This window comes from Caretta caretta, chromosome 24, assembly GCF_965140235.1.
Source record: "Caretta caretta isolate rCarCar2 chromosome 24, rCarCar1.hap1, whole genome shotgun sequence".
NCBI lineage: Eukaryota > Metazoa > Chordata > Testudines > Cheloniidae > Caretta > Caretta caretta.
In genome coordinates, this window is record NC_134229.1 from 6,996,152 (window position 1) to 7,020,084 (window position 23,933).

General features: G+C 40.3%; 1 protein-coding gene across 2 annotated transcripts; it reads right to left on the reverse strand.

Annotated features, from left to right (window-relative positions):
• Window positions 1-1,533: 1,533 nt before the first annotated feature.
• On the reverse strand, window positions 1,534-18,433 carry ANP32E (acidic nuclear phosphoprotein 32 family member E). 2 transcript variants are annotated; one of them, XM_048828215.2, is made up of 7 exons: window positions 18,206-18,433; window positions 14,777-14,926; window positions 13,345-13,467; window positions 11,703-11,868; window positions 9,944-10,101; window positions 7,171-7,222; window positions 1,534-4,739 (listed from the first exon to the last, which is right to left on the reverse strand). In XM_048828215.2, the coding sequence occupies exons 1-7, from the start codon at window positions 18,257-18,259 to the stop codon at window positions 4,675-4,677; spliced, it is 768 nt and encodes a 255-aa protein (XP_048684172.1). In that variant the 5' UTR covers window positions 18,260-18,433; the 3' UTR covers window positions 1,534-4,674. The 2 variants fall into 2 exon arrangements, with proteins under 2 accessions (XP_048684172.1, XP_048684171.1); XM_048828214.2 differs by having other exon boundaries at window positions 1,534-4,742; window positions 18,206-18,432.
• Between the last annotated feature and the right edge of the window lie 5,500 nt (window positions 18,434-23,933).

Sequence of the window (23,933 nt, forward strand, 5' to 3'; positions counted from 1 at the left end):
AAGTACTGTGCCCTCCAGTTAAGTTTTCCCCTCTGTATACTGGCATACCACAATGTAATGTTTTTACCTTTTTGCAGACTTACAAGGCTGTAAAACTACTAATTCACACCCAAGATATACTCACCTACCCCATCGCCATTATGAAAGGCAAATATTTTACTCAGTCCCAACCCTCCATCCCCTCCCCCACAAAAAATCCACTGGAGAAACAGGCACATAGGATTTTGTGAAGCTAATTTAATGCCTTTCATTCTGAAGCAGCGGAAGTGCTTCAGAAATATATCAATGGAGTAAGCAGTCATCTAGGACAGAAAGGAGGGAGGTAACTAACTTTCACAAGTGCATCCATGGGATTTTTGTCAAGGATATTGGACCAATCTCAAAATAAAAGCAACAGGATCTCTAGCCCCTTGAAAAGTAGAGGGAGTAGCTTTCTAAAGTCCTACCTGAAGGAGACCTCAATGTTTCTACATCAGAAGAGTAAGAGACTGAGCTAGAAGTTTAGTTCCAAGAGATGTCTAGCTAACCACTTTTAAAAAGCAAAGTCCAAGCTCTTGCCTGTCATCCCACTATATCAATTTTACTTCACAAGATTGAACCAGATTTGTCTATTTACTGTAGTTGAATTGCATCAGTTTACAGAGAAGGCAGGCAGCGCTAGCACTTGCATACTCATTTCTGCATTGAGGTTATGCGGAAAAGCATTTCAATTCTTTTGACATCATTTTAGGTTTATATATAGGTGTCAAAAATAGCTCAGGGCAGAGAACTCACAGCAACAAAATTCAAGAACTAAATTTTTTGGTAAAATTAGAGGGCTAAGCTTAGGAAAATACAATTCTACAGAAAGTTGATTAGAAGTTTCTTTCAGGGAGCCAATATGAATCTGGGTTAGGGTAACCAGACAGCAAGTGTGAAAAATCAGGACAGTGAGTGGGTGGGGTAATAGGAGCCTATATAATAAGAAAAAGACCCAAAAATCAGGACTGTCACTATAAAATCAGGACATCTGGTCACCCTAATCTGGGTGGTCAGTTACTTAGAGTGTAAGGTCTTTGGGACAGCGACAGTATGGTGTGTAGCAGATAGGAGCTACTGCAATGCAAATAAATATCAAAACCTGTTAAGTTCACTTTTTTAAAAAACAACACATCAGTCTATCATCTTCTTAGAATCATCTTTTCACAATTGTAGTTACTTGATTCTCTGAAATATGGAATTCAAAATGCTATTGCAAAAAGTGCTATACAAAAGCTAGGTATTACTGTATTATACAAGGCAGAATTGATTCCCCCCCCCACCCCGCAATGACAGCCCGACTGACATGAACAACACTTAATGTATTTTAAAACTTGAGGGAAGTGCTATTACTTCAATAACAACTTTACAAGGACAGGTAGTTGCGGTTATAATAAAAGTACAGTAAGTTTCCATTAACTGAGAACAATACTGGGAAATAGCAAATACTGCTTATTCCTCTGATACAAACAAAAAATGCAGCTACTGAATGGAAGCTATATGCTAGAAAATTAATCCAATACAACAATAAATTTTCAATTTATTTGAAATAATTCAGTTTGAAAAACTTTAATTTAAAATGTACAGCACACATGGGGAAGAAACACATTTTGTTACAACTAAAAGTCATCAGAAGAGTGCTGCAGGGTTTTTTTTTTTATTTATTTAACACTGTCATGGCTTTATTCAAAACACAGTTGCACAAAATCAATTACTTCAAAGTTTTTAAGGAAAGGGTTTGATAAGGAACTGAACACACTATATACATACTGCCATACAAAGAGCATTAAAATAGGACAAAAACCTCTACAAAATATAAAACCCACCCTTACATATTTGCATGAAAAGACCACCCACCAAGCAAAAAAATTTTCAGGTATCTGGAGGCTCTGTGTGTTACCTTAAAAAACAAAAAAAAAAGCTGTACTATCTTGGTTATGTGTCAAGCTGACTGGCAAATGTGGAAACTATATTTAAAATGGTAACACTGTGGAAAAGACAAAATTACTTAGCAAGTCATAGTTGCATGTGAGGTTCAGACTTTTGTTACCAGCAGCTGATGCACCACATTGTGAACTGTTTTAAAAAATGTAAGCCTGCATCTACTAAACCCTCCAAAGGTAATTAAATAGTTTAACCTTTATAACATTGAATGATTTAAGGTAGACTTGCTGACTGAAACAAGACTGTTGATAACTTTAGTAATTTCCATCAAAAATCTCTTAATTTAAATTTCAGTTTAACGCTGTATTTCAGTACAATTTGTGTATGCCTCAGTATAAGACAGTCTAGTATAATCTTTACATTGAGAGATTTAAGTATATATTTGTAAATAGGAAGGTTTTATCATTTGCTGAGACTAAAAAAGTTAACATTCAAAGACAAACATAGGGGAAAAACTTTGAGATAGTAAAGATGAATACAAAGCAACTGCTTTGAACACAGAGCCTCCATAATGAAAGAAGGGGTGTGCACTTAATTAAGATTTTTAATTCATTTAATATTCATACAAACAAACATAGGAACTTGGATTGTGGTTGCAAATGTTGTTTCACCAATTACTTTTCTAGTGTCTCTACAGATATCCATTTAAAAGTTTAACCCATTTAATCAATATATTTCCAAATCTTTTGCCAACTGTCTCATACATTCCATTCAAATGTCTTTAAAAGTTGGCTCTGCTTTACAACCACATGAACTATGATTTACAGCTCTATTAAGAAAAAAACAGAAAAAAACCCCCAAGAAATTGGGCTTTGTGGACTTCTTTGCTCATGCGGTTTGTCTTAACTTGATTCAGGAATCATTACATTTAGGCTGTGTCTATACAAGCTAGGACTGTGATTCTCAGTAGTTCAGCCACAGTAGCACAACAATATGGTTTAGCAGTGCCGAGTACAAACCCACCTGAACCTTACGGGTACATACTCAGCACAGCTAAGTCGTGCTAAATACTATTTATACTCATGCTAGCTCAATGAGAGCAAGCACAAGTATGCGTATGCAAGCTGGAAATCACACCCTTAACTCATGGTGTAGACATAGCCTTAAAGTCTGCCAGTATGTGAAACGCCTTATTAAATATTTACAGGTAACTGTGCTATATGGGTGACTCCACTATACAGGTCCAGGAAATACCTCACGTATCTTTCCACAGTTTAAACACAGTTACTGTCAGCCAAGAAAGATATATAATAAAAAAATAGAGTCTCTTGAATAAAGCTGTGTGTGATATTTGGTTGAGTATCTATTTGAAACAATGCAAGTTAGTGTTGCATTGAGATGCCTGTTTGAAATCCAAATTACAACTGCAAAAGAGGAGTGCTGTGTCTCTGAACTTCTATTTTGCACTGGCTCAAATGGGAAGTGAGATAATCCATTGGGGCAGAATTTAAGATCTACTAGTCACAATTAACAGTCTGCCAAAGAAAAGCCTGGCCTGCATATCTTCTGCACTTGCAACCAACTATGTGAAGTGGAATAAGTTGCCGCAGCTTTCCAAGACAGAAAACTAAGAACTATTTACTGTTGAAATGGGGCCTTTAATGATTTAGCTGCAACGACACAAAAATTTTAAAAGTGACCTGCAAAGATGAGAGAATTGATCTCACACGTATTTTTTGCCTTTTTATGTTTTATAAAGGCTTTAAAAGGTTGGGGGTTTTTTAAATTTAGAAGTGTGTTTGATGGGAATACCTGCTTGTTTTTACATTAGAAATTCAGGTCCTGTCTCACCTCAAAAAGACTACGATAATTGGGGAACTAATGAAATGACAACATAACAAGAGCCAAGTGAGTGAAAGTTGAGCAAGTAAGAGGGATAGGGAGTTTTGGTTAGACTGTTACAAACTTTGGATTGTTTTTTAGTTTGTTTGAAATACCTATATAACTTCAATGACTAAACATTCTGGAGAAAGCAAGCCTTTGTTAAGGATGCCACATCTCCTCCACTTCAATTAAAGCATGAGAGCTAATATACATCCTCAAACATATCCAACAAGTCCTCCAACACAGTTGATATTCAGAATAAACAGGGAAAACTAGGCCTTAAACCTGTTTAGGCCTTCTTCATAAGTAATAACACAGTAAAAGAGGGCATAAGCTCCCCCATCACCAAATAATTCACAGGTCACTTTTTTTTTTTTTAAAAGTTAAAATAATCAAGTTGATTCCAAGTAGGACCTGTGGTCAGCTCAATTGGTTTTAACCAACTTTTCATTTGAAATAGACTGTTGACTTTATCACATTACAGCATCTTTGATTTCAGTTTACATACAATTTTAAAATCTTAAATGAAATTCACCATACTAAACCCATGTAAAAGTCTGTCTTTAATTGTGGACTAATAATGACAAACACTGCAAGCTTGTATAAAACAAAAGAAGTCCAAATAAAATTCTAGGGGAAAACTTGACAATGGGTTCAGTGATTATAGGGTTGAAAGTTGTTTTCTACATATGTTCACTACCAGGCTATTACATCTTATTTGGAATGATAAAAAGGGCAAAAATAGTAAAACCACACCTTTCCTATAAAAAGTTAACATGTTATCTTCTGTAAGGACATCTATGGTACATGGAGACATACAGATCTGCATGATCACTATTGCGTATTCTGTAACTTAAAGACTCTGGTCCTATTTATTTCTATAGTGACTTAATCATCCTCTTCCTCGCCCTCATCTTCAGGATCTCGTTTCCTCTTCTCCCCTTGGACACCCTCTGCTGAGAAAAAGAAGTTTGTATATATTTGATTACACTCAATTTAAACATCAAGAAGTTAACTTGTGTTGTGCTCTTACCTATAAAAAAAAACTAGCAGACTACTTCAAATTATATTTTTTCTTCTTATATGCACTCATTACTATACATCTTTGTGATGCTGATGGATCTTTTTGAAACAACCAGTTTCTTATTTATTCTGAGTAACTTAGGTGAGCCATATTAAGATGAATATTCAAACTGAACATACTACATTTCATACTGGAAACAGGTTATTCTTCAGTCTGATGTACATCTGAATCCTTTCATGTCTGGACTGCAAGTTACATATTCAGTAAACCAGATTATATAGAGATTTAAAATGGAGAGAGGACACATTTAACCTGATTTTGCTTTTACTAACTTACTTTTCTTAATTTTCAACAGTTTCATACAAAAAATGTGGCAATAATTAATCCAAGTGGCCTATTATGCACTCTTGTGGCCAAAATATGAAATGCAATTTGAAAAATTTAAGATTTGACATTCTCAGAATCATTTTCTGGCCATTTAAACATCCTCACTGGCTGCTTTACTGTCATGGTAAATAAGATGAAGTGGACCGTTAACACCTTGAATGCGTCTTGAATGTCCCTTGAAATGTGCATTAATTACTTATACTAAACAACCTGTTCCACCTTGTATTTAGCTGTGACATACTGAGTACGTTTTCCAGACCTGAAGAAGAACTCTGTGTGAGCTTGAAAGCTGCTCGTCTCTCACCAACAGAAGTTGAAGCAATACAAGATATTACCTCACCCACCTTTCGCTAATATCCTGGGACCAACACGGCTACGACACTGCATAGTTCAATATCAGTGATTTTAAAATCCAGAGTACAAATTTCCAAAGAGGTATTCAGTTAAGCCAAGCGCGTAGAACAAAAGTCCACTAATGCAATCAGGAATTTTTGAATTTGTCTACTAGTCTACATTTAATAAAGAAATTGGCCTCAAAGGACTACACAAAAACTCAAGAATCTTTTCACCCTGTAAATCTCTCTAAATCTGGCCAGTCCTTACTGAAAATGAGCAGAACCACGTAAGTAAGTCACCCAACCCATCACAGTATGTAGATGTTTACTACACAGTAGCAGGATTACACTACTGCCACTAACAGAACTATTATTATTAATCAATCTAGCATCCAAAAACATGCTGGGCATTTTATAAACATAAAATGACTGGTCCCTGCCCTGAACATCTTGAAATCTAAACAGACACTCTAAAGTGAGAGAAGGGTACAATCCAAAGTTTTCCTTTTTTTGCCACTGCTTTTGTCTATTTGCCTTTTGATTGGCAGTTTGTTTGTAGCCTCTGCCTATTAAGTGTAAGGCTTACCCAATTTCTCTTGTTGATTCTTTTCATACTTATTGTATACATGAGTATACAGAGGTATCCCATTTGTACCATGCAAAGAAAACTCAGTATTCTCAACAGACAGAGCTTGAGATCATTCCCTCTAAAAGTATGACATACCACTATTCCTCAATACTAGCAATACACTTAGTACCAATATATTCTCCAAGTAGGATGAATTTCCTTTATTTTTGTTAGTTACAAGGCAGCTTGTCACTTTGCTTGTTTATATTCTCAACGTTCTTAGGTCTCGAGATGAAGTCAAACAGAACTCTTTTCCCTCAAACATCTATTTCCAAGCCTTTGTCTATATTTATAGGAACTACATAAGACATTAATGTATGGAATTTCACTTAAACTCTTTAAGAAGCTACTGAAAGAAACTAGATGGGAAAAAAAATCCAACTAATGAGTTTAAGCATGCAGCCCTTAAACAGGCCATTGGGTTTTGTTTTTTCTTAAATGACACCTCCTTAAAATATTTTATGCAGATGCCATGGCGGGTGGGAGTAAGGGAGGGCTTTGCGGGGGTCCCAAAAATGCTGCTTTTAAGCCCTAACCAGGGAATTCAGACACTTCTGATGCATTATTAATGAACCTCTTTTAAACCTGCGATAAACGAAGTTTATGCAACAGCCCTACCTTAGGAAGTTAGATTTCTGTAGCTCCTTCATTTGGCAACTTTCCCCTTTACACTTTAGGGCACTAAAATATTTCTATAAAAATGCTTAGAAAATTGTTTTTGTTCATTTTTACTCAAAAGTTAAGTGTTAAGATATACTGGTTAAGGGAAAAGAGATAGCATATGAAGTAATGCATGGCTGCTCAGCTAAATGCTTAACTTGTGAAATCTTTCATAAGTCCATATCAGGATACCTTCTTTCCCTGTGTTTACATACCTTCAAACAGACCAGCTAGACAGACATAATTTATACTAATGGACCGCTAGTCTCAACCTCCTAAATTACAGAAGTTGAAAGAATCAATTCAGAAGGGTTCTGAAACATGCTACTTTCACAATTAGTGAAACTTACCTTCTTCCTCATCACCTCTTTCTTCAACATAGTCATCATCATCCTCTTCATCCTTCACAATATGAAATATTTAATCAGATTTTTAAAAATTGCAGTATATCTAGAGTTAGTTTAAGCAGCCTATACTTCAGTTTTCTCTAAACAAAGCACTTATTCCGTTTAGTGATCACATTCTGTATTTACTTTCTCTCAGGTTTTTTTTACTATAGCTGTGTGAAGACAGGAGGCCAAATTCTTCTCTATGTTGCACTTATCTGGGTTGCACAGATATATAAAAATCAGAATTTGGTCTGTAGTCTGAGTTTTTTCTTGTTACTTCCCACTTATCAATAGTTTGTGATGCCACCAGGAATTTACAAAATGATACATTAAGGAAGAGCAAGACAGTACAACATATAAGCTTTCATCAAAATGTCACGGAAATAGAGGATTGTGAAAAAATGTGGAGAAACTATGGCAGCAGCAATAGATGAACTAGGAACAGATCTAATTTTTTGCTACTATGTCAATAAAGAAAAAAAACACAGTAAATGAGAAGTAAGTTGCTCTTTCAGGTTTGCAGTTGGCAAATTGGCTTCAATTGGACCAACTTGTTACTGCAAACCCCAGACAAGATCACACAATGTTGAGAGATCTCTGCAGTACAGCAAGATTTGATGAAAAACTGAACATTATTTGCTAAAGCAGTAACTGCTAATGTTATACACGTTAATTTATTATACCATCTGGTAAAAATTTGAAGGCATTACAGTTAAAATTTTATCTATGATTTTGTCTTTAAACACAAAAAATTTAAGACAAGCTCTTGCTGAATGTATAAGGGAAGCTTCGAATTAGGCTACTTATTTAAAGGTCTGGTTTAAATGACATAGAATTTGGCTGATTCTAGCCCTCATTTAGGCTCTCCAAAATATGATAAAAATCTGACCAGCTTGAACTTCCCGAACTGCATGCTCAATATAGGCCACTTTATCAGTAGCAAATAAAAAGCATCCTCACTATCTAGCTCTGTTGTGCTACCATGGTTTCCAACTCCTCTAAAGCCCTTTTTAATGCATACTGTAATTCCTTATTGCCCAAAAGCAACGGTATACAGAAGCTACTGACTTACTGAAGATTTTAACATTGAAGAATTTCTGTTCTCTTTCCAAACCTTTGTTTGTCCATTCTCCAGAGGAATTTCCAAAAGGTTCTTATTCAACTCCTCAAATCAAACTTAGTTCTACCTTCTTGTAATGACTTTCAGCCATTACCTCCTCAAAATCTCAATGCTCTGATAAAAGGTTACAGAATTCTGTAAGACTATACAAAGCACAAAGTTCTATAAACACTTCATTATGATTAATAAAATGAAGACCACCAAACAACCATGGTTCTCAAACTGTGGTCTATGTATCACTGGTAGTACATACACAGCAGTCATGTGGCATGCAGGATGGTTTGAAGATTAATACAGGTTGAACCTCTCTAGTCCGGCACCCTCAGGACCTGAATGGTGCTGAACCAGAGAATTTGCCGAACCATGGGAGGTCAATATTGTAGCGAGCGGGTCTCTCTTTATTTTTATCTCGACAAGGCGAATAAACGGAACAACACGCCGCCGCCTAGCCAAGGCTTACCAGCTCTGTTCATAACAAAGTGTTAGTGTTGTTACACAATTTTACTGTATTGGCACAAGGAAATAAGTAGATAAAGCATAAAAAACATAAAATAAAATCATGCTAGACCACAGATGTTGCTAGACCAGAGTCTGCTGGACTAGTGAGATTCAACCTATATTAAAATAAGAATCTGTTATAACTACACTGAAAAGTTATGAAGGTGGTATTCCAAATACTTTTGGTTCTGAATGTGTTACAGAAGATCTTAAGAGTGTGAGAACTGCTGCTATACAGAAACAAAAATAAATACACTTCCTCCATACAAAAAACAGGGTAAGTGTCTAGTTGAAGAGACAAGAACTAAGACTCAGCATTCCTGCGTTTTATTTCTAACTGCCACTGATCCATGTAGCCATGATTAGGTCACTTCACTTTTTCCTGTGCTTAGTTCACACATCTAAAATGGAGATACCTGCCTTTCTCAATAAGCTTGTGTGAGTGAATATTGTAAAGATCTCTGAGATCCTTGAATTAAGGTAGTAATTTTGATGCTAGCCTTGCAGAAGTGCTGAGAGGAGTTACCGATGAATCAAGGGGATAAAAATTCCACCCCATGTAAAATAGCATTAGTTACAAAAAGCTTGATTCCCCCCCCCCCGTTTAATTTTAATGTTACTCAGATAAAGTAGCATTGACCATTCTTGTTACTACTGTAGATTACGTAGTCAAGAACAAGGATATTTTTTCACTTTTTCTATAAAAAAGATTGGTTATCTACTTTAATCCAAAAAAATATTCTAATCTGACAGTTTAGTTGGTAGTAGTGTACAATTTCAACATAGGGGAGGGGAGATAGGGTCTTGTTTTTTGAACTTACAGAAAATGCAGACATTTTTCATTTTAGGTGGTGAGATGGAAGTTTAGAAAAATCAAAGAGATATTTAGTTGTTAGGCAATACTTATGCTCGACTAAATACTTCAGAGAGAAAACTTTATCACCAAAATCTAAAGTGGTCTGTTGCTTTACATACAATGCTAGATTTATAAGAATCGGTTTCTACAAAATGCATCTGTGTTTAGCCATTTTGCCTCATGAAAATCCTAAACCCCAGAAACAGAGTTTGTGAAATTAAAACTTCTTGGACTGAGTAGCTGAAAAAGTATAAATTTACCTGAATCTCCTCCTTCATCAGATATGAAAGGCCCACTTCCTCCTCCTCTTCTTCACCCTCCCCCAAGTCTGAACCTCCATCATCTTCATCATCATCCTCTTCATACTCTCCTGGTGGACCAGCTTCATCCTCATCTTCATCATCATCCTCATCTCCTTCTGAAAGAAAGGAAATAGTTCCATATATCCTCACTTAAAATGTGATGATTTGTTCATAAACTCATTTTACATGCTTCCCAAAAATCTAAGACAACTCAGTAACAAGGTCTTCTCCAGAAGTTTTAAAAAATGGAGAGCATTCTGGAGAAAAGAGTATATTTAAAATATATGAAGACTATAAATGTATAAACACTAACTTAACAAGCATTTAGATACCAAGGGTGATAGGGCAAGGTCCCTGATCCTTCAAGCGACTCTTCTGCATATGCAGATCCCTAAGCCTGCAGCAATCCTCAGAGAAGTCAGAGGGAAAGGGGGCTGTGGGGTATCTGCTGCACATAGTCACTTGTAGATCAAGGTCTAAAATTTAAAAGGACAGCCAGCTTAACACAATACCCTTGAATGACTTTTACTTCCTATTTGTTCCAGGAAATGCCTACAGTTAGAACTGTATTAGAGAAGAGATCTCATTTTTATTTTGTACATTTGCAGCAGCACATAGCCACTTTGACAATTTCTCTCAAATAGGCAGTTCTGTACAGGGTATTTTATGCAGCTACAGGGAAGACATTTTAAATATAAGTGTGAACCACAAAGGCTGGCAGGTGGAATTTAGGGACAGGTTTAGTATCTGAAACTACTTTTTAAACTTTTTTTTTTTTTTTAAATTTACAAAATTTCTGGTTGATGCCCACTAAGAGATTTTCAGATACTGTTACATTTACTTATCCGTTGTTTACATTTTCAAACTAGAGCATTTGACACATTTAGCTTCTCTTTGGTGAAATTCTCTTAAAGAACACAACTCAGATTTAAGTATGACGACAGATGTAATCTAAAGCCAAAGTACAATCCACCAGAATAGCAACACTGAGACACTCATGAACAGCTCTATGTGAAACAAACATTTCAGATGTCTTTCATAGCTTTAGTGATCATGGTCCGAAAAGTTAACAGTATTTAAAGAAAGGCTTGCTACCTTCCATCCTTGCGTTGAAATCAGTGCAGAAATTGTGATAACTTTGCACTTCTACAGAGCCTTCCATCTAATTTCAGAACCATTTATAAACAAACATTAATGAATTAGCCCTCAATAGCAATGAAGAAGGTGGTATCCCTACTTTAGGGATAAGGAAAACTGATGCTCGAGGTCACAAGGGGATTCCAATACTAGCTTTGCTACAGGCCTCCTGTCTGTTGACTTCTACTCCTGTGATACAAGTATGCTTACTGAAATATAATTTCCACATAGATCAAATATGAAGTGAGAAAACCCTCCCGCAAAAAGCTTTCATTAACAAAATGGATGACCGCTGGCTCGCTTATTTATTATTTTTAATGTAATCATATCTTTACTCAAGTAAAAGTCTCTCTCATTTAACAAGAATTGCACAACATTCTTGACTATGTTCTGACTCCAATTCTTCCTATTGTAACTCAGCATAAGCATCATTTGAATGAGTGAATGCTACAGAGCTATACTGCAAAAATGTAGCTTATGATATTGTGCTACTTCAGTCCAAGAGTAACTAGATTATCAATATCTAAAGTTGAGACTAGAAAGTATTTTTATACAGCTATAGCACATTTAGAAAAATTACCCTCATCTTCCTCTTCTTCTGAATCAGGTGCCTCGTTGTCTTCCTGATCAAATCCATCTAGGTATGTGATTTGGTGAAGCAGCTCAAAAACGCTTTCTCTGTAATCCTCCAGGTTTGTGATCTCACAATTGAACAAGTCGAGACTCTTCAAGTTTTTAAGATTTTGCTGAAAATGAAGAATTAAGAGTACTCATCTTTTTCTTCCAGTTAACACACAGAAACTACTTGGTACCCTGAACCTTTGTCAAGTTGCAAGTCTTAGCCTAAACATAATAGGCTGTGTATCCAGCTACACAATTTACTTTGTACTCACCACCTTGGTCATCCATTCTCTGCAATGACTCCCTTTATATACAGAGTTCAGTATAAAGTCTCTGTTTTGATAATTAAAGAAGCGCCCCATAAGGTCACAGATATCACCTGTCCCTCTGCATCCATGATCTTTCTTAACAGCTATGTTCCACGAGAAGAGTGAAACTATTCAGGAGGTGGCTTGCAAGAGCAGAAAACAGAATTTAGACAGGCACTGGACCTACTCTGTGGAACTTACACCTCAAGATTTATTTCTTCAACTTAGCTTACCCCTCAGTTTCTACACAAATACAAAACTACTCACCGACACAAGCCAACCCCTAGGAGCTAATCAACCTATTTCTCCTATAAACTTGGAAGGAAGAAAGATGGGACTTTTTCCTGTTTTTTAGCTACCCAAGAGTGGCTTTGATCCTGCAGTTAAAGGGGTCATTACATCAAAACACACTATGGAACTTTTAGTGCTCCGTGGAAGAGTCCATAACACCAGCTGGTGTGCAGCAAGCCACGGTGCACACTAACAGATCTTCCAGATAAGCTTAAAGAATTCTAGTACAGGTGACTCCCAAACTTTTCCCATATTACAGAACCCCTCTTCAAAGATAGTTTCATGGACACCTCCCACTCACAGTCACTTAACATTCTTGTGGCAACTATTATTGCTTACATAGAAAAGTTATTAGGCAAGTAATTATTGTATTTTTAGTTTCTTTCAGTGTATTTTAGCAACTGAAAGCCAAGGAGGATCAGCAATATATAGATAGCCAGTGCTACACTGACTATAGACCACAGTTTGACAACCTCTGATCTGGTCCATGCCACTGCTAACACAGGATAGCTTCCGATAGTAAATTTTCAAGTATTGTCTTGATTGAACTATGGGATGATGAATTTATTACAGCAGAGTTATGCAATATAGGATGGACTGGGATACTGACAATCTAGAAAGAAAACACCCAAGTGTTACTTGAACTGGCAAAAAACCTGACGTATGGAAAAAGTAAAACAGTAATTTGCTCTCTGGATGCCTTTCAGTTTTGTTAAAGCTATACACAGGCAGCTAAACCATCCAGTTTATTATTGTTTTGTATTTTACTGATCTCCTATGTAACACTAGCTTAAACACCATTTATTGCATTTATCTGTTGTATTTGTAAGGCATTCCTATTGTCAACCACTTACAACCAATCACTACTGTGTTCAATATTATGATCTATTTTTACCTTTGATACTTTTTTTTTAAATTTAGAGATTTAACAATGGTTTACAATTCTTTAAAAAAACCACACACAAAAACAAAACAAAAACAAAGAAACTACTTTATACTTACAAGGGCTTCCACAGTGCTAAGATCTTTGATTTTGTTGCCACTTAGATTTAGGTATGTGAGATTTGGACATTTTTCTGCCAGGACTTCCAGGCCTCCTGAAATGATGTTGTCACTCAATTCCAACTACCATACACAAAAATTGGATCATTAGATGGTTGATTTCACTGCTATCGAAATTAAGAGCTTGTATTTTATTATAACAATAAATGCATCACAAGACCACTTGACTTCCTGTATAACCCATAAAAGCCTCAGACTACTTACATAAAATAAAGTTTGCTTAAAACAAAAGGAACCTATATTGATGTGTACGTATTTCCAAAGCCTAACATATTACTTATTTCCACAGCACTTTACTATGTGCCTAGTTCAGATAATTCATTAAGAAGTTTCATACTTGGGTCCCCATCCTTCACTTGAAGCCTGTGTGGTCCCATTGACTACAACGGGACTAGTCACACTTAGCACAGTTAGTTTATCATGTGCTTAAATGTTTTCAGGATTGGGACCTTAGATTTTCAGCAGGAAGTGAAACCTGATGTTAGATCTTTGTACAGGTTTTATTTAGACATAATGGGCAAAATCCTGGTTCATTAGTCATGGGTGAAACGCTGAGTTACTCCAGTGGAACCTGTGTTTCATACTCTGGAGCTGGGTTTTCACCTAATATCTTTCACCTCTTTCCATTCAATTGCATGAAATATCTTTAACCTAACTGTAAAAGTAAAAAGTAATATTGTACTTTTGATCATTGCCTCAGACATTAATCGGTGCAAGTTACATGTGTTAATCAGTACTCAAATTGTCAATCTCTGTTTGAAAGACTACTTTGAAGTTTACAGAAATTACAAAGGATAATTTCAAATTTGAAGCAATAAAGTTCAGGATCTCAGATCTCATTTTTAGATTAATGATGCACATGACAGAGTACACACATTAATGACTTTGTATAAATATTATGGGTGTATTTTATTAATAAAATAATTAATTAAAAGCCACAGCATCAATGAAAATGCTAATACCATGAGAAGGCTATACCAGACCCTAATTTCTAGTGTTGAATAGATAAGCCACTTATTGTTCCAAGAATTCTTGGACAAGAATAATTTGAACATAATTTAAAAATACCCACACCAATTTTAAATCTTGAAAAGTTTAGACTGGTATCATTTCAAAGCCCTGCAAAGACATTCTAGTAAGACATTTCAATATGATGCAAATGTGATTGTCAATACTGAAAGGGTACAAGAACCTGTGTTAACCAAAGATTTTTACATAAAGAGGTGTATAAATTTGGCAAAAGCGAACTGACTTTTAGTCTAGAGACACCAAGCATCAGAGGGGTAGCTGTGTTAGTCTGTATCCACAAATACAACAAGGAGTCCGGTGGCACCTTAAAGACTAACAGTCTTTAAAGTCTAGAGATACATACCTTTCGGAGCTTACTTAAGGTGGGGAGTCTGGCCAGTGATGTCAGTTCTACATTGGCCATGCTGAGAAACTCTAGCTCTTTAAATGACTCATTCAGGCCTTCAATTTCACCATTGCTGGATCGACAGTTATCAAGCACCAACTCTGTCACCTTCAAACAGAACATAAAGTCACTCTTCAGGTTAATGAAGACCTTTAAGCACACTGAACTTTATCTAAACCAACAGCCTGAAGAATTAAACCATTAAGACAACATGTTTTATTTTGCACTTAAGCAAAAACTGAAGTTATCGGGGCCTACAGTCACCACAATTAACATTGCCAACCTACTAAAAAGGTACATAGCATATATTTGCAGCAAGAGAGTTTGAAGCATGGTCATAAAAAGGAAAATATGTAAGAGGCAAATTTTAGCATGTTAATGGTCAGAAATATATGGCTCTGGATAACACAACCACAATGATGCACGTGGGCCTTTATATGGCTAGAAGCATAGGAATCGCAAAACCAAATCAGCTCAATGGTTTATCAGATAAAGTATCCTATTTCAGATAAAGGACAGTGCCAGATGCATCAGAGGAAGGTGCAAGAAACCCCATGCACATTGGACAATTAAGGAATAATATACCAATAAAGGAAATTTCTTCCTTAAACCCATCACTTAAGTGGTTAGCTTATACCATGAACATTTAATATCCCCAAATTTTGTTAATTCTACCAATTTAACTGGATATTCTCATTACCCATAAAAGAACCTAATCCTTTTGCAAATCCTACTAAAAGCTCTTTGCCTCAATATCTTGTGGCAGTGAGTTACACAGGTTAATTATGCATTAAGCATTTTCTTCTATGTGTTTTAAATGTGTTACTCTATTTCACAGAATGTCTTATATTATGAGAAAGGGTAAATAGGACCGCCAAATTAACCTTCTACATACCATTTACTGTGGGTTTTAACAGGCATGGGCACTACATTTTCCCACAAAACTCTGACATTTTAAATGTCCTAGCTGCAAAAAAAAAACAAAAAAAAAAGGATCCAGCCCAATATTAGTATGTAAAGTTCAGCTTTGAAATAAGGGTGGCTCTAAAGAACATCACACTTGTTGACTGACAACTTACTGGTCATTTTGGTGGATAATAGACAAATAAGAGGTACAAAATTTAAAGCCTTATTTCACACCACTACAGATAGAGGGGAAAGTACAAGTGGTATCTTGGCTTTGGTCTTACTTTTGTCAGTTTGAGCTAAAGCCTCAATATTGTTTTAAATAAAGTTTGTAGAGGATTTTTCCTTAAAAATAAAAATTTCATAAAACACTGGAACTATTCTTTTGGGGCTACTCCAGTCTCTTCAGTTAAATGTTTATGCTAATCTAAATGCATATTTAGGCTTTTAAAGACATCTGGCCCAGAAATTATCAAAATATGTATTGTTTATTCAACTAATGGTTTTTATGCGCTTCTACATTTACTGTAAATCAGGTCAATTTCTCAGCCTGGCATGAAGTAACAACACTTTCTGATATCAACCTATCTGGACTTTATACTCTTGGGGCACCTAGACATGCTGGTCAATAGCATTCTTACTGACCTAAATGCAAAAACATCTGCTGGAGCTACAAATCATTCGTTGGCTGAGTTCAACAGCACGGAAGCGAAGGCTGCAGGTTGATCACACAGCAGTCAATGAAATTACTATAGGAGATTAACTGAACCACCTCACCCCCCTAAAATAGTAGAGTGCAGCAAAATCCTTCCCAATGCAGAACACAATATATAAATGAGTATGATCACCTGAAAATGGTTGCCTTAAACTTCTGTTAAATACATTTGTTTGAAGTTCCATCAGACAATCTATAGGAACACACTTGTCTACATATAATTTAATCTTACAGTGTAAACACACACCCTGGGCTCCCACATTTAAGAAGAGGTTCGTTATGATCAGAATTGCTTGTATCTGCCTGAAGAGGAAATAAAACGTTAAGAAAAATATTTGACATGCAATCTGCACATTGCAATGCACTTCAGGACTTTCATCCTACTTCGCTATAAAAGAAAAAAAAAGTTTCACTATAAGCAGGTTCCATTCCCACTGGACTTTTGTTTTGAAGTTAAGTTACAGCAGCAAGGGCTGGCGTTCTCTGCAGCACTCGACACCTCCAGTCCACTCCCATCACAGAGTTAGAAAGGAGCTACCTGACTCTAGCTGCATGGCGGGCACAGAGAAGCGAACCCTATTGTACATGACCTCGCAAAACCGAACCTTATTGCTTGGTGGGTGGAGGTACAAACGAGAAGCCTATCTTGTCTCTGAAGACTGAACAGGACCTAACGGCAATCGCCTTATCTGCCTTTAGCCATTAGGAAGGCCGGTTATAAGCAGTATGATTTCAAGGAAAAGAGAGGAGGGTGCCATTACCCCATCATGCGCTCACTGGGCAGAGCTGAAAACTCAGGGAAGGAAGGGGGTGGGAAAGAGAAAGAAGAGACTAAAAACGATGTAATTCAAAATAAACAGCTCCAAATGCGAGAAGAGAAAGAAAGGGGGGAAAGCATTCTACACAGAGGTTTTATAAAAACTGCCTGCCTCTGGCAGATTGCTGGAAAAGGACTGCAGGAAATCAGTCATGTACCCAGATACTTCTAAAATGGATTCGGTGCAACTCTGACCTGTTTACAATATCCACGTAGTAGAAGTTAAAAATAAATAAGGCAAATCACAGCAGAGATGGCAACCAGAAGAGGGATCATAAAAGTTACGGATTCCAATGTGTTCATCAGCCCCCAAAAGCAGCTCTAGCTTGAAGGGTCGTAAAAAAACTCCCCCAAACCTATAGATATTGAAGCATGATGGGTGACCCACATCTTTCCATGCACAAGAGTTAAGTTAGCAGAGAAGGCGGGGAAAGGAGAAAGAAGTTCTCACTCTAAATCCAGCACTGACACCAAACGGGGGAACACCCTTAAATTCAACCAAGAACTAGCCGGCAAAAAGCTAAGAAGCGATCCGCCAAATGTGGTCGACCCCGATCCGCAGCTCCGAGAAGGGGCTGCCGGGGAGGGTGGGGGTTAATTTTTGCTCTCGGGTCACCCCGAGGACCCTCTCACACAGAGCCAAACGCCTGGGGCAGGGGGCCCATCCCAGGCACAGACTGCCCCACTTATCCAGCGCCGCGCTCGGCGTCGGCTGCGGAGACACACAGCAGCGGTCTGCGGAACAGCCAAGGGTTACGCGGGTGCACAAGCAGCCTCCCCAGGAACCTTTGGGGGCGCGAGGCGGAGGGAAGGTGTGTGTGTGTGGGGGGGGGGGGGGAACGCGGCGGCCTCGCAGCACAGAGGCACCCGGCCCCACGTGGCGGCTGCCCCTCGGGCCATGTATCAGCTGTTCAGCAATGGGGAGCCGGGGGGCGTCACGTCCCCTCACCTTCTCCGGGGCCCGATTCCTCAACTCCAGCGTGATGCGCTTCTTCATCTCCATCTCCCCCCTCCCTGAGGCCCCCGCGCCGCGAGGGAGGGACGCGCCGCCGAGCCGACGCCGCTGTCGCAAATGGAGGCAAGAGTTGGGGCTCGAACTCCTCCAGAAGCCGCCCCACCCCCTCCCTTGGTACACACACGCAGCTCCTGCCTCCTCAATGGCCGCTCGCGCACTGAGCCTCCATTACACGGCGCACGGGGCCCCCTCCCAGACGCCCCGCCTTCGCTGAAGCGTTGCCTCCCCGTCACCCATTGGCCCAGAAGGGCTTCACTTCAGGGCGAGGGGATTGGCTCCGCCGGACGCCATTCAAAGTGCGCCTCTTTCGAGCCAAGCCCCGCCCCGCGCGGCGCCTTTCCTGTCTTTGTGCGTTTGGCGCGCGGCTCTTACATGTGGGTTGCACCGCAGGGGCAGGGAGTTCTACCTACTGCACGCGTGTGCAGACTGCTGACGTAAGGTGTGCCTTGTGTATGGCCGTGGTACAGGTATGCGCAAAACTTGCAAGGCAAAACTGCATTAAATATCTGTGCTAGCCTAGGCCCGGGTACAAACTGGTTTCTGGCCCCAGTGCCCAAACTCCATTGGCTAAATTGAGACTATTTAACACTTATTTTGTGTTCTAGAAATCTAGACTAATGCATCCTGTACCTAGAGTCTACAAATCTGTGAGGGGATGGGGTGGGGAGGAGGCTCTGCAAACTCCATAGGTTAAATAGAATAAATTACGTTGCCCTGACTTCAGTTAAAGGATCCTGGTGCAAGATTGTCATAAAAAGCTCTAGCCATCCAGTTTTTGGCCCCAATCCTTCAAATTCTGCTGCCTAAATAGAGAAAAAGCTAACTGTCCCCAATGCATTCACAATACCCTGTACTGATGCATGCCAGTGCAGTAACATGGCAAAAACTTAGAAATTGCCAAGTTTGAGTCTCTGCTTAAAAGTTGGATTATGTTGTTTTTTGAGCCCCAAGTCCCTGGTTTCAGTGCCTATACAGAAAATAAATGTAAATAGAATTTTATATTTAAAAAAAATCCAGACTCCAATGCAACTTGGTGTAACAATGTCACAAATACTCAGGTCCAACACCTGGATTCTGCTGCTCCTATTGTACCAGTATCCCCAAACAAAAACAAAAAACACCCGGCAAGTGACACATGCCTATCCAGAAGCTCTGCAAAGAACTGGGTCCTGCCAGATGTAGCCAAATTTTTGCTCACAGCCCCATCTTCCCCATAAATGAAGAACAGAAGGCCCTGATGCTGATGGCGAACTTTGGGTGCCACCACCGTACAGATAATGGTAATATGCACACTTAGAAGGTCAATTTTGAGTCACATTTTTTAAATTAAATGAGAAGATTTAACTATATGAAGATAAATGCCAAAAATCCCTACTGTCCAAATACCTATCTGTTATCAGCTGGCAGGTTCCTGGAGGCACTGTGGTAGCAGTGGATCTTGAGGTATTTGAAAGAGGATGAGATTAGTGACTATGGAGTATAGAATCATAGACTATCAGGATTGGAAGGGACCTCAGGAGGTCATCTAGTCCAACCCCCTGCTCAAAGTAGGACCACTCTCCCATTTTTGTCCCAGATCCCTAAATGGCCCCCTCAAGGATTGAACTCTCAACCCTGGGTTTAGCAGGCCAATGCTCAAATCACTGAGCTAGTTTGGGGTGAGTGCTACATAAAAAAGGGGTGGTCTGGAAAAAAGCACAAAGTTTCTTGTGAGAAAAACAGGCAGCGGAGGCTGACGATGATGTGTGAGGCTGATGTAGGGAAGAGCAGATGGATAGGGAAATGCCTTAAAGATAAGGTCTAGAGAGCCTGTATTAGGTGTAAGTGGGGGATGGGATAATATGGTCAGAAGGATTAACTGAGCAGCAGTGACTTGAGTGGACCTGTCAAGAAGGCTGGAGATGGGGAGGTTGCAGTAGCTGAGAAGAAGAGATGGTGAGGGCCTGGACAAGGGTTTTAGCAGTGGATGCCGAGCGAAAACTAGGTCTTAAAAATAGCACTGAGGATAAGGCAGCATGGACGTGTACTGATCTGAGGTTCTAGAGCAGTGGTCTCCAACCTTTTTATGCCCAAGATCACTTTTTGAATTTAAGGATCTGCCCCACCTCTGCCTCAAAGCCCTGCCCCACTCACTCCATCCCCCCCCATCACTTTCTCTCTGCCACCCTCACTCACTTTCACTGGGCTGGGGTAGGTGTTTGGAGTTTGCGGGGCGTATGGGCTCTGAGCTGGGGCCGAGGGGTTCGCCGTGTGGGAGGGAGCTCTGGGCTGAGCCTGGGGCGGGGGTTAGGGTGCAGGAGGGGGTACAGGGTGCTGGCTCTGGGAGGGGGGGCAGGGTTGGGGCTTGAGGTGCAGGAGGGGGTTCGAGGTGCAGGATGGGTATGGGGTGCTGGCTCTGGGAGGGGGCTCAGGGCTGGTTTGGGGTGCTGGCTCTGGGAGGGGGCTCAGGGCAGGGGATTGGAGTGCAGGAGGGGGTTTGGGGTGCTGGCTCGAGGAAGGGGCTCAGGGCTGGGGGTTGGGATGCGGCCTCCTGCTGGGCAGCACTTACCGCTAAGGCAGGCTCCCTGTCCACCCCGGCCCCACGCCACTCCTGGAAGGGACCAATGGGCTGCGGCCCCTGGGGTGGGGGGCGGCACATGGCTCCGCAAGCTACCCCTCTCTGCAGGCACCACCCCCACAGCTCCCATTGGCCACAGCTCCCCGTTCCCGGCCTATGGGAGCTGTGGGGGCAGTGCTTGCAAGCAGGAGCAGCACGCAGAGGGAGACCCTTGCCCCCCGCCTGCGGGGCTGCGCTGGCCACTTGTGGGAGCGGCATGGGGGCAGGGCAGTCAGGGAGCCTGTTTTAGCGGCAGCCCTGCTGTGCCGCCAGAGATTGCGATTGACTGGGAGATCGTGATCAACGGGTTGGTGACCACTGTTCTAGAGAAAAGACAAGAGTCCAATATGTCACCCTGGTTACAGGCCTGCATGAGGGTGATGTTGTGAACAGTCCAAAACAGGACATTATAATAATTCACTAAGAACATGAATATTTGTTCACTGAGATTCTGTTTGTGCAAAATTGGCTTTGCCAAAGCTCAAAAGACAAAGAGATGAGCATTGTGGATGAAATCCCAGCCCCACTGAAGTCAGTGGGAGTTTTTGCCATTGACTGAAACGGAGGCAGGATTTCATCCCTGTGTTTACAGGATCAAGACCTCTATGTCTCATTATGATTGAGGTTTGGTCTACACTAGCAACTTATGTTGGTATAACTGCATCGCCCAGAGATGTGGAAAATCCACACTCCTGAGTGATGCAGTTATCCCGGCCTAACTTCTGGTGTAGACAGTACTATGTTTACGGGAGGGCTTCTTGGAGAGGTGGAGTACTCATAGGTAGCGTCTTCACTGAAGTGTCGGTGTCGCTGTGCTGCTCTAGCATTTTAAATGTAGGCAAGCCCTGAGATTTAAGTGACATTTTAGATTTTAACTGGGAGCATATGGCTTCTTCTACAGCACCTTTATTCTAAGGCCATGTCTACACTACTACTTATGTTGGCAAAACTTATGTCACTCAGGGTTGTGAAAAAACACCCCCCCCCCCCCCGAGCGACATAATTTTCACCAGCATAAGTGTTCATATGCACAGTGCTGTGTCGGTGGGAGAGCTTTCCCTGCCGACATAGCTACTGCCTGCTGTTGAGGTGGTTTTATTATGTTGACGGGAGAGCTCTCTCCTGTCGGCACAGAGCGCTCTTACGGTGGTACAGCTGCACCGGTACAGCAGTGTCACTGTAAACTCGCTAGTGTAGACATGGCCTAAGTCCTAAGTGTCATGGTAGGAGGCACCAGGTGGCACAGTTACACTTAATCTTACACGTTCTTTTACTTAGCATAAAGATATTGTTCAGTCTTTGAAGAAATGCTGCATTGTTAATTTTGTGACGATGTTCCTTTGGGAGAGCTGTGGAAAGCAACAAAAGAGTTTACTCTTTGCCTTAATCTCTGTAATTACAGTTAATTCTTGAGTCAGAATTGCTTTCTAGGAAATGGGTATTAGTGTTTGGGATGAAATTCCTGAAAGAGGGGATTGCCTGTATGCTGTTTGTGATCATCGCTGTTCAAGGACTGTATATAGCAGGGATCAGCAACCTTTGGCACATGGCCCGTCAGGGAAATCTGCTGGTGGGCCGGACCGGTTTGTTTACCTGCAGGGTCCGCAGGTTCGGCTGATCGCAGCTTCCACTGGCTGCGGTTTGCCGTTCCAGGCCAATGGGGGCTGCGGGAAGCAGTGGGCCAGCACATCCCTCGGCCCACGCTGCTTCCCGCGGCCCCCATTGGCCTGGAACGGCAAACGGCAGCCAGTGGGAGCTGCAGTCAGCCGAACCTGCAGACGCTGTCGCTAAACAAACTGGCCCGGCCCGCCAGCGGATTTCCCTGACGGGCTGCGTGCCAAAGGTTGCCGATCCCTGGTATAGAGTGTAACATAAACAGTTTGCACTTAGAATATACCCAGAATCCACATCACTGATTTGTCTTCTGGACAGCGGACCCACAATTTCCTGACATCTGTGCCTGCCTTGCACGTGGGCAACTTCAAAACAGACTCCAGTGAGAGACTGCTGAATTGGAATTAATTTGCAAACTGGATACAATTACCTTAGGCTTGAATAAAGACTGGGAGTGGATAGATCATTACACAAAGTAAAACTATTTCCCCATGTTTATTCCCCCCCCACCCCCTTCCCTTCATCAGACATTCTTGTTAACTGCTGGAAATGGCCCACCTTGATTATCAATACAAAGAGAGCCCCCCCCCCCCCCCCCCCCCCCCCGCTGGTAATAGCTCACTTTACCTGATCACTCTCATTATAGTGTGTATGGTAACACCCATTGTTCCATGTTCTCTGTGTATATAAATCTCCCCACTGTATTTTCCATTGCATGCATCCGATGAAGTGAGCTGTAGCTCACGAAAGCTTATGCTCAAATAAATTGGTTAGTCTCTAAGGTGCCACAAGTCCTCCTTTTCTTTTTGCGGATACAGACTAACATGACTGCTACTCTGAAACCTGTCATAATGACCTCAAAGCATCTTTTAAAAAGATTAACTCTATATCTACGAGAAAGGTATTATTAGACACCTTTTACAGATGAGTAAACAAAGGGACAAATACACTGGACCCTCGCTAGAACGCCGGATTTGGGATCCATGCGTGGTCCCGCGTTAACGCGGGGACCACGTTATAGCGGGGACCGCGTTAAAATGAATTCCAAATTAAAGTAATTAAATTTGGGATTCATGGCCGCGACCGCGTTATATGCAAATTCGCGCTATATAGATGCGTGTTTTAGCGGGGGTCCGCTGTACATCAACTTCTCCAAGCCCATGTAAGTCAGTGGTAGGACTGGGAACGGAATCCATGAGCCTTAATGGCTAGCCCCCCTGCTCTAACTACTACACAGTACACCACCTTAGAACACAATCGTGTAGGCGACTAAAAATATGCAGGATGTGGCATGGGGAAAATAGATCTATAAACATGCCTTGTATTCAGCTGCTGTTGCTAAAGTACTCATGTGAGAATGATTCTTTCCTTTTTAGGGTAAAAATATACATGAAACTTTGAATGTGGCTAAATTTTTCTACCATTTTAAACATTGAAATTTTCTAGTCCTCT